The sequence below is a fragment of the Dipodomys merriami genome, unplaced genomic scaffold (genome assembly GCF_024711535.1).
Source record: "Dipodomys merriami isolate MVZ:Mamm:240054 unplaced genomic scaffold, mDipMer1.0.p SCAF_6, whole genome shotgun sequence".
In the NCBI taxonomy this organism is placed as follows: Eukaryota; Metazoa; Chordata; class Mammalia; order Rodentia; family Heteromyidae; genus Dipodomys; species Dipodomys merriami.
The window spans coordinates 7,059,543-7,073,915 of NW_027206179.1; the positions used below are offsets into that span (position 1 = coordinate 7,059,543).

At 49.5% G+C, this 14,373-nt stretch overlaps 3 protein-coding genes across 4 annotated transcripts in view; 2 read left to right on the top strand and 1 right to left on the bottom strand.

Annotated features, from left to right (window-relative positions):
* The window catches only part of Hnrnpm (heterogeneous nuclear ribonucleoprotein M), a 335,755-nt gene that overhangs the window by 43,410 nt on the left and 277,972 nt on the right, over positions 1 to 14,373 (top strand). The window lies entirely within an intron of this gene.
* On the top strand, positions 884 to 9,739 carry Ccl25 (C-C motif chemokine ligand 25). 2 transcript variants are annotated; one of them, XM_070001877.1, is made up of 7 exons: positions 884 to 904; positions 1,641 to 1,742; positions 5,050 to 5,167; positions 5,517 to 5,641; positions 6,322 to 6,406; positions 8,620 to 8,675; positions 9,627 to 9,739. In XM_070001877.1, exons 2-7 carry the CDS (start codon positions 1,670 to 1,672, stop codon positions 9,659 to 9,661), a joined length of 492 nt encoding a protein of 163 aa, XP_069857978.1. In that variant the 5' UTR covers positions 884 to 904; positions 1,641 to 1,669; the 3' UTR covers positions 9,662 to 9,739. The 2 variants fall into 2 exon arrangements, with proteins under 2 accessions (XP_069857978.1, XP_069857977.1); XM_070001876.1 differs by lacking the exon at positions 884 to 904 and adding an exon at positions 1,211 to 1,236 and having other exon boundaries at positions 1,620 to 1,742.
* Positions 11,145 to 14,373, bottom strand: part of Fbn3 (fibrillin 3) — a 60,701-nt gene continuing 57,472 nt past the window's right edge. The window contains 3 exon segments of the mRNA XM_070001878.1: positions 11,145 to 11,758; positions 13,173 to 13,320; positions 13,983 to 14,217. Of these exon segments, the coding sequence (XP_069857979.1) occupies positions 11,432 to 11,758; positions 13,173 to 13,320; positions 13,983 to 14,217 (710 nt within the window). The 3' untranslated portion in view covers positions 11,145 to 11,431.

The window sequence follows — 14,373 nt, forward strand, 5'->3', positions numbered from 1 at the left end:
AAGCAGTCAGCAATGGGCTGAGTCCCCTCCCTTCCCTTCCCGACACCTCCCCAACCCCTCACCCTTGTTCTGCGTAGGTCACACTGAGCCAAGACTTGTAAATGAATTTTGCTTTGCTTTTCGTGGATGTGGTTGGTTATCTGAGGTTCCTGTCTTTGCTTCCAAAACCAGAACTTTTCTTGTTGTGAATATTTTTTTGTTTTTGTGAGGGTTTCTGGGGCTTGAACTCAGGGCCTGGGCATGGACCCTCAGCTTTTCTTTTTCTTTTTTTTTTTTTCTTGTCAGTCATGGGGCTTGAACTCTGGGCCTGGGTGCTGTCCCTAAGCTCTTCAGCCCAAGGGTAGCACTCTACTACTTGAGCCACAGCACCACTTCTGGTTTTTTGGTGGTTCATTGGAGATAAGAGTCTCACAGACTTTCCTGCCTGGCCTGGCTTTGAACCATGATCCTCAGATCTTACCCTCCTTAATAGCTAAGATTACAGACAGGAGACACCAGTGCTCAGCTGACCCTGAGCTTTTGCTCAAGGCTACCACTTTGAGCCATGGCTCCACTTGCAGTTTTCTGGTGGTTAATTAGAGATAAGAGTCTCATGGACTTTCTTGTCAAGGCTGGCTTTGAAACGAGATCCTTGGATCTCAGCCTCCTGACTATCTAGAATACAGATGTGAGCCACCAGCACCCAGCTTAATAACAGCTTGTATTATGGTTATTCTCAATATAATCCTGGAGAAAATTCATGTCTTAACACTTGACCATTGATAGTGCACTGTTCTGGGGTGTTTGCTAGGTTTAGCAACTATCACCATTATCTGATTTCAGAATGAAAAAAATGTCACATCTCCTGGAATGGCTGTCCCTCCCCCATCCATCCTTTTGTCTGTCCAGAAGCATGGGGGTGAAGGTAAGAGGGGAGGTAAAGATCTTAGAGCAGGGAGACACCAGAGGTGCTGGCCTGAGAGGCCTGGGGTGGAGCTGGGGAGACTAGAGACTCATTGGATAGCTAGCCTTTGAGATCCAACTGGAGTTCAAACCTTGTTCTGTCCAGGAGCAGGAAGCCTGGAGTTGCACAGAACAAGTGGGGAGGGAGAGAGGGAAGGGAGGGAGGGAACAGGAAGGGAGGGTAGATGACTGAAGGGTGGGGCTCCATCTATAAAGGGTGAAGCCAGCCTGCTGACCCTACAGACTGTAAGGTACACCTCAACAACACCAGTTCCCAGGGCCCCACAGGAATTGGTGAGTCTTCTTTCTTTCTAGCCCGGGCTCAGAAAAGCAGCAGGTCGGGCTGGGAAGGTGGCTTAGTGGTAGAGCGCGCTTGCCTTGCATGCTTGAGACCCTGGTTCGATTCCTCAGCACCACATAAGCAGAAAAAAAAGCCGGAAGTGGCGCTGTGGCTCAAGTAGTAGATTGCTAGCCTTGAGCTGAAGAGCTGAGGGACAGCGCCCAGGCCCAGACTTCAGGCCCCACGACCAGACCCCATCCCCCCAAAAAAGAAAAGCAGCAGGTCCTGGTTTGCTCTAGTGACCCATTGCCTGGGCCACCTAGGGACCTGGTTGAGCTGGGAGCAGGGTTTTCCCAGTGCTAGTCGCTGTCTTCCTTACCTCTCTCCACTTCCTCAGGGGACTCTCTTATCTCCTGAGGTACCCAAAGAGGAGATCCAACCTGCACTATGCATTTGTGGCTCCTGGTCTGCATGCTAGCCAGCTTCATAGGGTCCTGGATTCCCACGATCCATGCACAAGGTATTGTCTTCAGCCATATCAATTCTAACGCCCCCCCACCCTCTCTCTTCCCATCCTCTCTCTTCCCATCCTCCCTGTCTCCCCTTTGTCCTTCCCCACTTGGAGAATTCTCCCCAATCTCATCGTTACTGAATTCTACAGTGGTGTCTGTCCTGGATAGCACCGGAATTCCTAGAATTTGCTCAGCTCCTGGGGTGGAGGGAAATGGCGAGGTTCCCTAATTCCTAGATTCCCTAGCTCTCCTAACCCCATAGTGCCTCCTTGGCAGGATTCCAGGGACCAAGGGACTGTGGGGAGCAGGAGTGGGGTGGGGTAGGTGGCTTCCAGCTGTGAGCAAAGCTACCTAGGGCCAGGACTGCTCTGCAGTTTCAGTGGCCCTGCAGAGCTGGGGATGTCCTGAACACCTTCCTGAGTGGATTCCCATCCAGCCCCTGCCCCGCCTTCCTTCCCTGTGCAGTCCTGCTGAGCTGCCACTCAATCCTTGTGGGCCTCAGTTTCCTCATCTGCAAAGTGGGAATCTGAAATTCCCACTGCATGAAGCAGATGTAAAGATCCAACATGGCTGGACACCAGTGGCTCATGCCTGTAATCCTAGCTACACAGGAGGCTAAGATCTGAAGATATTGGCTGGAAGCCAGCCTGGGCAGAAAAGTCCATGAGAATCTTATTTGCAAGTAACAACCAAAAAGCCTGGAGTTCTGACTTAGGTGGTAGAGAGCCAGCCTTCAGTGCAAACGCTGAGGGATGGTGCCCAGGTCCTGAGTTCAAGCTCTAGTGCTGGCACGTGTGCGAGTGCACTCACACACACACCTCCAACACACTCAGCAACAACCATTATTGTTATTAACAGGGAACCCTTTGAGTGGCCCTCCCCACTCCCACCCCAGAGCAGTGCTTGATTTCTATCAAGTTCTAGGCATGTAGCATCTCCAAGGAGCTCTGACACCAGGTGCTAGGAGACCCTACAGAGGCCACTGGTCCCAGCAGATGGACAAGCAAAGCCCCTGGCCAGGTTGAGACCCAATGGCCAGGCTAGCTTGCCCTGCCTGCCCTCCTCCCCGGTACAGGGTCTGATGGGTCCAAGTTCCAAGCCCCTACAGAAACCACCCTTTGCCCTGGAGAGAGGCTGGGCTTTGTTCCCATTGTCTGCTATCAGAACCAGGCCCAACCCCTGCCCTTTGATCTTGGGGTAGGGGAAAAGGGCCCCCAGCCTTGGAAACTACCTGCCAGGAACCCTGGAGCCCTAGATCCTTGTCCTTAAGGGCCAAGGTTGGGGAACTGAAAGAGACCTGAGTCCTCTGCCTGCTCCAACTATGGCCAGACCTTGTCCCTGGAGGAAGCTCTCACTCTGAACCCTTTCCCTTCACCCTTCCTCAAGGCTCCCCCAAGACACTAGGTCCAGTTTATATAGCTCTTTCCATGTTTAACTCCCCCCTCCCCTGCCCCCAGCTGGAGATCAAATCCAAGGCCTCAAGCAGATTTATTTATTCTCAGTATCAGGGTTTGAACTCAAGGTCTTATATTTGCTAGGCAGGCACTCTATCACTTAAGCCACAGCTCCAGCCCTTTAAATTTTAGGTGGTTTTGGGGACGGAGGAGCTGGCCATAACTGCTATGGAGCTATGGCCATAACCCATAGCTTGGGTACTATCTCTTGGCTTTTTTGCTCAAGGCTGGTTTTCTACCACTTTAAACCACAGTGTCATTTCTGGTTTTTTAGTGGTTAATTGGAAATAAGAGCTTTATGAGGACTTTCCTGTCCTGTCTCACAGACTTTCCTCCTGGGCTTGCTTTGAACCGTGATCCTCAGATCTCAGCCTCCTGAGTAGCAGGATTACAGGCATGAGCCACCAGAACCTGGCTATTTGTTCTTAAAGCACACTGGGATTTGAACTCAGGCTCCATGCTTCCTAGGCAGGTACTCTACAGCTTGAACTATGCCTCTAAACCCAACTTTGTTTTTTATAATTTGGGTTTTTGTTTTGTTTTGTTTTGCCAGTTCTGGGGCTTGAACTCTGAGCCTGGACACTGTCCCTGAGCTTCTTTTCTCAAGGCAAGCACTCTAACACTTGAGCCACAGCGCCACTTCTGACTTTTTTCTTTTTGCTTATGTGGTGCTGAGGAATCGAACCCAGGGCCTCAGGCATGCAAGGCAAGCACTCTACACTGAGCCACCTTCCCAGCCCCCTACAGTTTGTTTTTGAGATGAGGCTTTTTAAGCAGTTTAAGATGTTCTGAACCAGCCAGACACCAGTGGCTCATGCCTGTAATCCTAGCTGTTCAGGGTGCTGAGATCTGAGGATGGTGGTTCAAAGCCAGCCTGGGCAGGAAAGTCCATCTCCAATAAACTACTCAGTTTATCTCCAATAAACTACTCAGAAAACTGGAAGTGGTGCTGTGGCTCAAGTGGTAGAGTGCTAGCCTTGAGCTGAACAGCTGAGGGATATCGCCCAGGCCTAAAGTCCAAGCCCCACTACCTACACACACACACACACAAAAGATGTTCTGAACCTTGTGATTCTCTTACCTCAGCCTCCCAAAAGGTGGAATTAGACATTACCACCACACCCAACCTGAAATATCATTAAATGCTTTTGTTAGACCAAGAAAACAAAGAAAACTTTCATTTCTGGCTGGGTCAATTGAGTGGTTCCCTGATGAGAACAGAGAAGAAGGATTTGAGCTAGTCCCATGGTGGGGGAGGGGGTTGGTGGAAAGGGGGCAGGCCAATCTGCAAGCTGGGTGAGAAGACCTTAGAATCACCTGGCAAAGTTGTTAGTTAGGGAAGTTGTTGTTAAGGAAGTGTGACCCAACCCTCCTAGGATGTGCACCTGCCCTTCTTGGTCCTGTGCTCCAGAAAGAAGTAGAAGACGGGGGAGGGGGTTGTTTTGTTCCTTTGGTCATGAGACATTTCCAGCTCCTGTCCCCTGTCCCTAAATGAAGAGCAAATTAGAGGCTGGGAAGGTGGCTTAGTGGTAGAGTGCTTGCCTGGGTTCAATTCCTCAGTACCACATACACAGAAAAAGCTGGAAGTGGCGCTGTGGCTCAAGTGTTAGAGTGCTAGCCTTGAGCCAAAGAAGCTCAGAGACAGTGCCCAGGCCCTGAGTGCAGTCCCCAGGATTGGCAGAACAAAACAAGAGCAAAGAGAGAGCTAGACAGCTTCCTCATCTCCCATATGGTGAGTTGGCCTCTGCCAGTGTAGAAGCTTGTGGAGTGTGTGTGTGTATCCCCATGTGTGCACAGCTGCCTGTGGCTATGACTAAGCATACACTGGGATTCAAGTGTGAAGGTGGCCTTGTGGTTGCAGGTGGCTTGGAGGACTGCTGTCTGCGTTATCATTCTAACATCAGCTGGCGTGTTCTCCGGCACTCCAAGCATTACTTGCGCCAGGATGTGAGCGGAAGCTGCAATCTACCTGCTGTAATGTGAGTAGGGCTGTGTGTGTCAGGGCTCACAGACAGCTTTGTTTCTTATTTATTTATTTAAATGTTACTACTCATTCTGGGGCTTGAACTCAGGCCCTAGGTGCTGTCACTTAAGGTTTTTTTTCACTCAAAGCTGGCACTCTGCCACTTGAACCACAGCTCCACTTATGGCTTTTTGCTGGCTCACTGGAGATATGTGTCTCATGGATTTATTTTTTTCTTGCCTGTATGGTTTTGAACCAGTATCTTTAGATGTCAGCCTCCTGAGTAGCTAGGATTACAGGTGTGGGACACCAGTGCCTGGATTTTGTTCTCCATTTACACCCTCCCTCCTCTCCACCCACCATAGATTCTACCTCCCCCGGAAAGGCCAGATAGTGTGTGGGAACCCACACAACAGGGAGGTGCAGAAAGCCATGAGGATCATGAATACTCGGATAAAGCCTGACCATATCTCCCAGAAGGCCTTGCAAGGTGGGTGAGACCCCAGCCCAACATCTACTGGCGTGGGGGGGGGGGGGGGGAGGCATCTTTTCTGTCTGCCAGGTGATATGTTGTGCTTTTTTTTTTCCAGTCATGGGGCTTGAACTCTGGGCCTGGGGACTCTTCCTCAGTGCTTCAGCTCAAGGCTAGTGCTCTACCACTTGAGCCACAGTTCCACCTCCGTTTTTTTTGGTGTTTAATTGGAGATGAGAGTCTCAGGACTTTCCTGCCCCAGCTGGCTTTGAACTATGATCCTCAAATCTTAGCCTCCTGAGTAGTCAGGATTACAGGCATGGGCCACCGGCATGGGGCTATGCTGTGCTTCTTAATCTCTGGAGACTGAGTGAATGACCAGCCACCTGCATCATCTGTGTGTGTGTGTGTGTGTGTGTGTGTGTGTGTGTGTATTGGAGCTTGAACTCAGGGCCTGGGTGCTGTCCCTTAGCTTTCTGATCAAGGCTGGTGCTCTACCACTTGAGTCAAACTTCCATTTCCATCACAGCACTTTTAATCAGGACACTTTCAGCTGCTTGCAGATGGAAATTTCAAACTCAGGCAAAACTCACCAGCTTAAATAACCAACCAATAGCTGGCTTCGGGTTCGGTTGGACCCAGGGCTCAAAGTGTGTGGGTGGAGCTTTTTATTGATTTCTCTCTCCATACACTAATAGGCCTTCAGGTTGGGAGGAAGAAGATATATTCTGAAAAGTTCAAGGATTCCAGCCACAATAGGAAGGGCTCCCTCAGCAATTCCAGGTAAGAACTCTTGCTCTATCAATCACCTTTGATGGTGGGGAGGGCTGAGGAGGGGGCTTGCTGGCTTAGAGCATTCGCCTCCAGGACTCAGGAGAGTTGGTTGTGTGCACTCAGCCCAGCAGGCCCCAGGTGGTGGCAACCCATGCATCTGACCTACCAGGTCTTTATCAGTGCAGATATTACATTTTTTACCTCGGTTATTTTCTGGACAGCATCTCACTTTCTACCAAGGCAAACCTGAACTGTGAACCTCCTATTTGTGCTTTCCCAGGTCTCTAGGGATGACAGGTGTGTGCTATTCCATCCAGCTATTAGGACTCACAGCTGGGAGGAGAGGTGTACATTACAGTAATTGGGCATTAAATGAGGTGGAGTCTCATAAACTTATTTCTCCAGGCTGGCCTCAAACCATGATCCCACATCTGTCTCCCAAGTAGCCAGTATTACAGGCTTAAGCCACTGTACCTAACAGCACAATTTTGTTTTGTGTAGGTGTATGTTAGTGGAGATTGGACTCAGGGAGGTGCTATACCTCTTAAACCCTATGGGGGCTGGAACTATGCTCTGTAACTTAGGCCACGCCCCCTACCACTGAGCCAGTTTCCCTGCTGCTCAGCCACACTCTTACACTTGATTTCCAATTGATTTTGAAGTTGAGGCCATGACTACATGCTTCTGACCTTGCAGGTGAAGCCAAGTCCCACATTCCGAAATCTCCCCACATATCAAGACAGGCTGGTGGTCCTACACCACAACTGAGTTCAATTCCTTACCTGGAGATAGCATCATATCTCACTGGTTAGAGACACAGTCCCACAACACTGGGCTCATTTAAGATGCTATGCGTCTGCTGGGTGTTTGATGTCTCACACTTGTAATGTCAGTTACTCAGGAGGCAGAGAGGGGAAAGATCAAGTTCAAGGCTAATCCTGCCCCCCCCCCAAAAAAATCAGTGAGATTCCTCTATCTCAACCAATAAGCGGGGAGGCTTATTGGGCATCCTGTCATCTCAATTACATAGGCATGAATAGGAGGATTGAAGTCCAGGAGATCTTGGGAAAAAAAATAAAAGACAGTATTCAAGAAATAAAAAGTTCAAGCCCGCCAGGCGCCAGTGGCTCACGCCTGTAATCCTAGCTACTCAGGAGGCTGAGATCTGAGGATTGCAGTTCCAAGCCAGCCTGGGCAGGAAAGTTTGTGAAACTCTTATCTCCAATAAACCACTCAGAAAACAGGAAGTGGTGCTGTGGCTCAAGTGGTAGAGCGCTCGCCTTGAGCTGAAGACCTGAGGGACAGTGCCCAAGCCCAGAGTTCAAGCCCCATGACTGACAAAAAAAAAAAAAAAATTCAAGCCCCATGACCAACAAAATATAAAATAAAATAAAAAGCCTGGAGATGTGGATCAAGTGGTAGAGTACCTGCCTAGGAAGCATGAAACCCTGAGTTCAAACTCTAATAATAACTGAAAAAGATGCAACCAATTTCTGTTTTCTCATCTGTATATGATAGTAATAGCTTTTTGTTGTTGTTGTTGGTCATACATGCAGCTTGAACTCAGGAGCTTGAACTCAGGGCTTGGGTGCTGTCCCTGAGCTGTTTTGCTCAAGGTTAGTGCTCTACCATTTTGAGCCATAGCACTATTTCCATTTTTTTGGATGGTTAATTGGCGATGAGTCTCACAGGGACTTTTCAGCCGGGACTGGCTTTGAACCTCAATCCTGATATCTCAGCCTCCAGAGTAGCGAAGGTTACAGGCATGAGCCACCAGCACCTGGCTAGGGGTTTGGTCAAAAAGCCTCCCATCCTTACACCCATTTAATAGAGCACATTTTATTTAATAGCTTCCTTGTTCTACTTATTATACCTATTTATTATTATTTATTATACTTACTGTGTGCTGATCTTGGAGCTTGAACTCAGAGCCTGGGCACTGTCCTGAACTTTTTTTTTTTTTTGGTCATGGGGCCTGCACCTGGGGCCTGGGCACTATCCCTGAGCTCTTTTTGGTCAAGGTTAGCACTCAACTACTTTGAGCCACAGCACCACTTCTGGTTTTCTGATGGTTAATTGGAGATAAGAGTTTCATAGACTTTCCTGCCTGGGCTGGTGAGCTGGCTTTGAACTATGATCCTCAGATCTCAGCCTCCTGAGTAGCTAGGATTATAGTTATGAGCCACCAGTACCCAACTAGTAATACTATCTTTATTCTACAGGGTTGTAATGACGGCCAAAAAGACCCACAACCATAAACTACTCAGAACCATGTCTGGTATGTAGCACATGGCAGGTAGGCTGTCATCATACTTTGGATTGATTAGGTATTCAAGGGGGATTCCTGTGACCACATTTCCTGAGAGGGAGCACTCTCCTTGTGTTTCCTAAATTACTCTGTGTAGCACATGTGCACCTGTGTGTATGTGTGTGTGTGTGTGTGTGTGCACAGTACTGGGGCCTGGTCACTGTCCCTGAGCTTCTTTTCTCCAGGCTAGCAATCCACCACTTGAGCCACAGTTCCACTTGCAAATTTTTGGTAGTTAATTGGAGATAAGAGTGTCATTGATGGGCTGGGAAGGTGGCTCAGTGGTAGAGCGCTTGCCTTGCATGCATGAGGCCCTGGGTTCGATTCCTCAGCACCACATAAGCAAAAAGAAAAAAGCCGGAAGTGGCGCTGTGGCTCAAGTGGTAGAGCGCTAGCCTTGAGCTGAAGAGCTAAGGGACAGCGCCCAGGCCCAGAGTTCAGGCCCATGACTGGACCCCCCCCCCCAAAAAAAAAAAAAAAAAGAGTGTCATTGACTTTCCTGCCCCAGCTGGCTTTGACCTTGACCATCAGATCACAGCCTCCTGAGTAGCTAGTGTGAGCCTCTTAGTGCCCAATTTCCTCTCAGCTCTTTATTGGTTGAGATGGGGGTCTTGCTAAATTTTCACCTAGACTGGCCTGGAACTGTATTTTTCCGACCTCTGCTTCCTGAGTAGCTGGGATTACAGGTGTGAGTCAACAGTGCCCAGGTCCAACATGTCCATTTCTTATTTCACAGGGCCCCATGGTACTCAGCCTTTCTGATCCATCCTGTGGGACTCCAGCATCTCACAGTCCAAGAGACCTAGACTTTTTTCTGCCACAGCACTGCCCTGAAGCCTTGCCTTCAGCCCAAATACTGCTCTTTACTATTCCCAACCCCAGGGGCTTCTGAAAATAAGAGTTGATCTTATTCTTCTCCAGGGGCCAGTGACAAGTTTGGGATCAAATCTGTGTAGAGAGAACCCTGCCTGGAAGCTGCATCCTTCATCCCAGCCTACCTGCTTACATACCTCCAGGTGCTGATTCAAGGATAAACCCCCAGTTTGTACTTAAAAATTTTTTTTATAACTTTGACATATAACTTTAGAAAAAGATGTCATTCCTGCACTTGTCATGTTTTACTAGATGGTTCCCCAGCTTTGGGAGCCAATCCACAGTGGTTTTTCCACTTCAAGATCTGTGGTATCCAAGTGACCTTGAAACAAGGTGACCTCCTGGCTTGCTTGTGGGCCTGGTGTTGTGGCTCAAGTGGCAGAGCACTTGCTTAATACAACTAAAGCCCTGAGTTCAAACCCCGGCTCCACCCAAATAGACAAAAAAGAAAACATTCATTCTCTGCTCTGACTCAAGAGCTGTGTGTGCATGGGGTTGGGGGAAGGTTCCAGAAAATGGATGGAGAAGCCAGTCAGTTCTAACTAGTTGCTCAGAGGTCATTGGCAAGTCAGGTGGCCCAGGACCAGGCAAGGACAGCACCCTGGGGGGCACTAGTGTCAGTTTTGGCACCTCCAGTCTAAATCACAACAGAGAATGTTCTAGATGAAAACTAAATAGACCTTTCTAGAACACAGCCTGGAGTCTTGGGGCAGGAGTGTAGGTATGGGCAGGGTGTTAGCATGCAGATTTAGAACAAATTCAGGTTTCACCCTACAGGTGACCCAGACAGGCTCCCATATATTGTTCCCCACCTCCACCACCACCATCACCGCCCCCCCCTCCACCTCGCCCTATAAAATGGGAGCAATGATACTGCTGCCTCAAAGGAGTTTGCCTGGGGACCGCAACAAGGCTGCACATGAACCACAGCCCATTCATTACCATTTTGAGTGTCCTGGCTGTTCTGCCTGTCCTGCCCTTGACCAACTTTCCTAACCTCTCTGGGCCTCAGTTGTCCCATCTGTGAAATGAAATAGACGTTACCTGTCTACTCACACCAGGCTGTGGTGGTCCCTGAAGGGGTCACTTATAGAACAGGTGGAATGGGGTCAGGAACAGCAAACCGCATGTCTGGCTCTGGGCTGTGTCAAATGCACAACAGATGTGATGGGGGAACGGAACCCACTGGTACCCTGGGCATCCCTTGCAGGAGGAGTAGGGCAGGTCTCTCACACTTTTCTCTCTACAGCTCAGGGATGAAATCCGTTTTCCCCAAAATTCTGGGTCCTAATGGTTGGCCCCGGTTTCCATGTATGAAGGGCAGGACCAACTTCTTTGAGAACTTGCTAACAAAGTGGATTTAACCCAAAATAGCTTTATTGTTTTCTCTACTTTTGATAGAAAAGCATCCTTGGAACCTTAATCCAGGTACCCCCTGGGGAGGGGTGAACACGGCTGCTAGGGCTATAGGGTTGGATGAGCCCCCCAACTGCTCAGCCACCCCACCCCACTGGCCCCTGACCCCCAAAGGGTGAACCACAGTGCAGCACAGAAGGTTAAGCCTGAGGTTGACCAGAAACAGTGACCACCAGCACCCCACAGTCTCTGGCAACTAATTTAGTTAAGACTAAAATGTTGGAGTCCCCCTCCCCTCAGGCTGGCAGAAGGGGTACAATCACAGGCTGGTCTCATCTGAGGTCAGAGTATAGCATCCTACTCTTCCTGAGTTGGGGAGGGGAGGTATTGACTTTGTCAGCCATTGCTGTCGGGGATTAGTATGAGTTCTTTCCAGTTCTAGAATTAACATTGTTGGGCAGCCTCAGAGCTCTGGGGCCCATCGAGGCTCCTCTCTACTAGAGTAGCTGCAACCGTACTTGTAGCCGCAATGCCTGGCCTACTGGTCCTGGCCAGGCACCCTGGGGCCCTGGCACGCTCACTACCTCCAGCTGGTACATCCCTGGCTGGGGCCTCCGGCGCCCCAATTGCAGGTAACTGAGGATTCCCTGGTGCTGCATGCGGAAGAAACCTTGCTGGTTGCCATGGGAGATAATGTAGCGAACCCGCCCTGCCAGGCCCTCCAAAGCTGGCTGCAGCCCCAGAATATGCTGGGCCTGGCCCAGGCGGGAGAGATTCAGGCTCAAGGTCAGATGGACTTCTGTGTCAAAGGTGGCTAGGCTGACCTGCGGAAGAAAGACCAGGTTAGTAAACGGGCATGTGGTAGGTACCAGAGGTCATGGCTTAAGGGGAGATCTGTAGCCCATCTCTAAGGCACAGGCAGGGTCCCTGATGCAGTTTCTTCTGAACTTCTTTTGTCTAGCATTCTATCCACAAGGCCAAGATTAGTTTAGGGTGAAGGTATAAGGGCACAAGGTTGAGGCCAGTTCTCGTCAGTAGGTCTGGGCCCCAACCCCCTCCCAGTCTGCACTCAAGAAATCAAAGTTTTGTCTTAAGTGACCCAGATAAGAAGTCAGGAAGACAGCATGGGGCCCCACAGCCCAGCATAGCTGGTGTTAGGACCAAAAACCTTTCTGCAAACCCTCCCTTCCCAAAGAAGGCCAGCACTGACAGAGAGATTAAACAGGCCACCCAGCTGGGCCAGAAAGAAGAAAGCTAGGGCTAGACACCAGAAGAGCCACCCGCTTGCTAGCTTCCGCTGCTGTATGTGGCTTCCTGTATCTGGCTCTCTTTGAGAACCCCCTATGTGTAGATGACAAACCCTTCTTTATCTGAACAGCCTTCATGGTCCTGGCAGCTAGACAATGCCCTCAGTAAGCTAGTGGAGGCTCAATCAATGGCAGGCTACCCCGAGTTGAGTGACATATCCGATCCCACAGAAGGTTATCTGTGTTTTCTTCTCTTCTGCTCTGCTCTGAGCTGTTTGTTCCCTCTCATTTACATGCAGTGGAGGACTGTGCTGTTGTATTAACGCAAAACTAGTTCTTTCTCCCAGCTACTGGCCCTGGGAATCTCAGCCCTTTTTCCTGAAGTGTGGCTCAGATATATGCTCTAACTGACACCTGCTGGCCAACAGGGGTATTGCAGGGAAAGGCTAAAAAGTTTTTCCTAGCATGGGGCAGAAAAAATTACAAAATTGTGTAATGTATTCACATTTAGTTAGACACTGAATTACCTCAAATCCACAATGCCATTTCCACTCTGGATTTATTTTTCTCTGTAATACTTATCATGGATCACATTTATCATGTATTATAAATGTGATATTTAACTGATTCATTGTCTGTCCCTTTCAAAATATCAGCTCCAAGAGGGCAGAGACATTTTCCTTGTTTTCCTGAACATCAGCCTAGCCAGGATATGCTTGAATCAGCACAGGAGTGAGGTTAGATGCCAGAGAGAGTCCCTAAAGGTATATACCAGGGCTGAGAAGTATAAGAAGACCTGGGCAGGCACCATGACACGAGGGACAAGCTGGGATGTGGATCTAGTGCCTGCCTAGCTTTCTTTTTCTTCCTTTCTTCCTTTTCTATATCTGCCCCTTCCTCTCCTTTCCTTTCTTCGTTTGAAGACCACAGCCTCCTTTCCACCCTTGGGCAGTACCTGGCTTCCCTCCGCCCACCTACAACCCCGTTGTACCTGGTGGTGACGAGGGCTGCGCTGTGGCCGGTCCTGAGGGGAGAGGCTGTTGATGCTGCATTCATAGCAGGTTTCAGATGAAAGTGCCTTGTTCTCATATGAGCTCTTCTGGGGTTCATGGCCTAAGCCCAGGCTGGAGACACAATGCCTGAGTAGATGGTGGGGGAGGAACATCAGACACAGGCTGGTGATAACTCTCCAGCTATACCATATCAGCCCTCTCTCCCCCTTCTGAGCCACAGGAATATGTGCCCTTATGTGTTAGTATGGCCCTGGAGGCACAGGTGTGTGTGTGTGTGTGTGTGTGTGTGTGTGTGTGTGTCCTTTGGCTTACCTGGGCATCAGTGTGAACACACATTCTCACACTGGATAGAGGAGTGTACTCAGGAATGGGTGCACACCTGGAGGACTGTGTGCTGGCCTACATGTGCCCAATGGGATGTATGAATCTATATGTGTGTGCTCCAGATGTGAGCACAGCGGATTCCACCTCCTCTTATTCAGCCACCCAGGCCCTGGAAATGTGGCTACTGTGTGCTATGTAGTTAGATCTCCAACAGTTTCAAGTGTACTGAACTGTTTATAGATATTTTTGTTTACCTTGGGACCTGTCTAAATGTGGGTGTGCACCAGCATCAGTACCCTATGTGTCCTGCTTTCCATGCACAACTGTAACACCTGCACACACATGCAGAGGGAGCTTATCTGGTAGATGCTCAACCCATGTATGTGCTCCTGTGTGCCTATCACTTGAAGGGAATGAAGCTTGTGCCCACATTGCCCCTGCCCCACCCCACTCAAACTTCTTACCCCTGCCCAGCCCGGAAGTATCCTTGGGGACAGCCGCATAGGAAGCCACCAGCTGTGTTAGCACAGCCATAGCTGCAGGGGCTGCCCTGTCCAGCACATTCGTCCACATCCTGGCAGCCCCCAAGGGCCTGGTTGAAGTCGAAGCCAGAAGGACAGACACAGTGGAAGCCACCAAGTGTGTTGTGGCAGGAGGCACTGCCACAGGCCATAGGTAATAATGCACACTCATTTTCATCTGCAGACAGGGAGGACAGAAAGAAGCTTTGTACTCCCAGTACTCTCCATCTGGTATATACATGACTCTTTACTGCACCCAGGGCAGCAATACTAATTTATAACAGCTTTCTTTGACTATGTAAAGCAGGAGCTTTTAAACTGTATCAGTCTTTCT

Bases quoted from the DNA above. Each gene is read 5' to 3' on its own strand.
- Ccl25 (XM_070001877.1), top strand. From the start codon at position 1,670: ATGCATTTGTGGCTCCTGGTCTGCATGCTAGCCAGCTTCATAGGGTCC. The intron at 5,642-6,321 runs GTGGGTGAGACC...ATACACTAATAG, and splicing joins CTCCCAGAAGGCCTTGCAAG to GCCTTCAGGTTGGGAGGAAG. The intron at 8,676-9,626 runs GTATGTAGCACA...ATTCTTCTCCAG, and splicing joins ACTACTCAGAACCATGTCTG to GGGCCAGTGACAAGTTTGGG.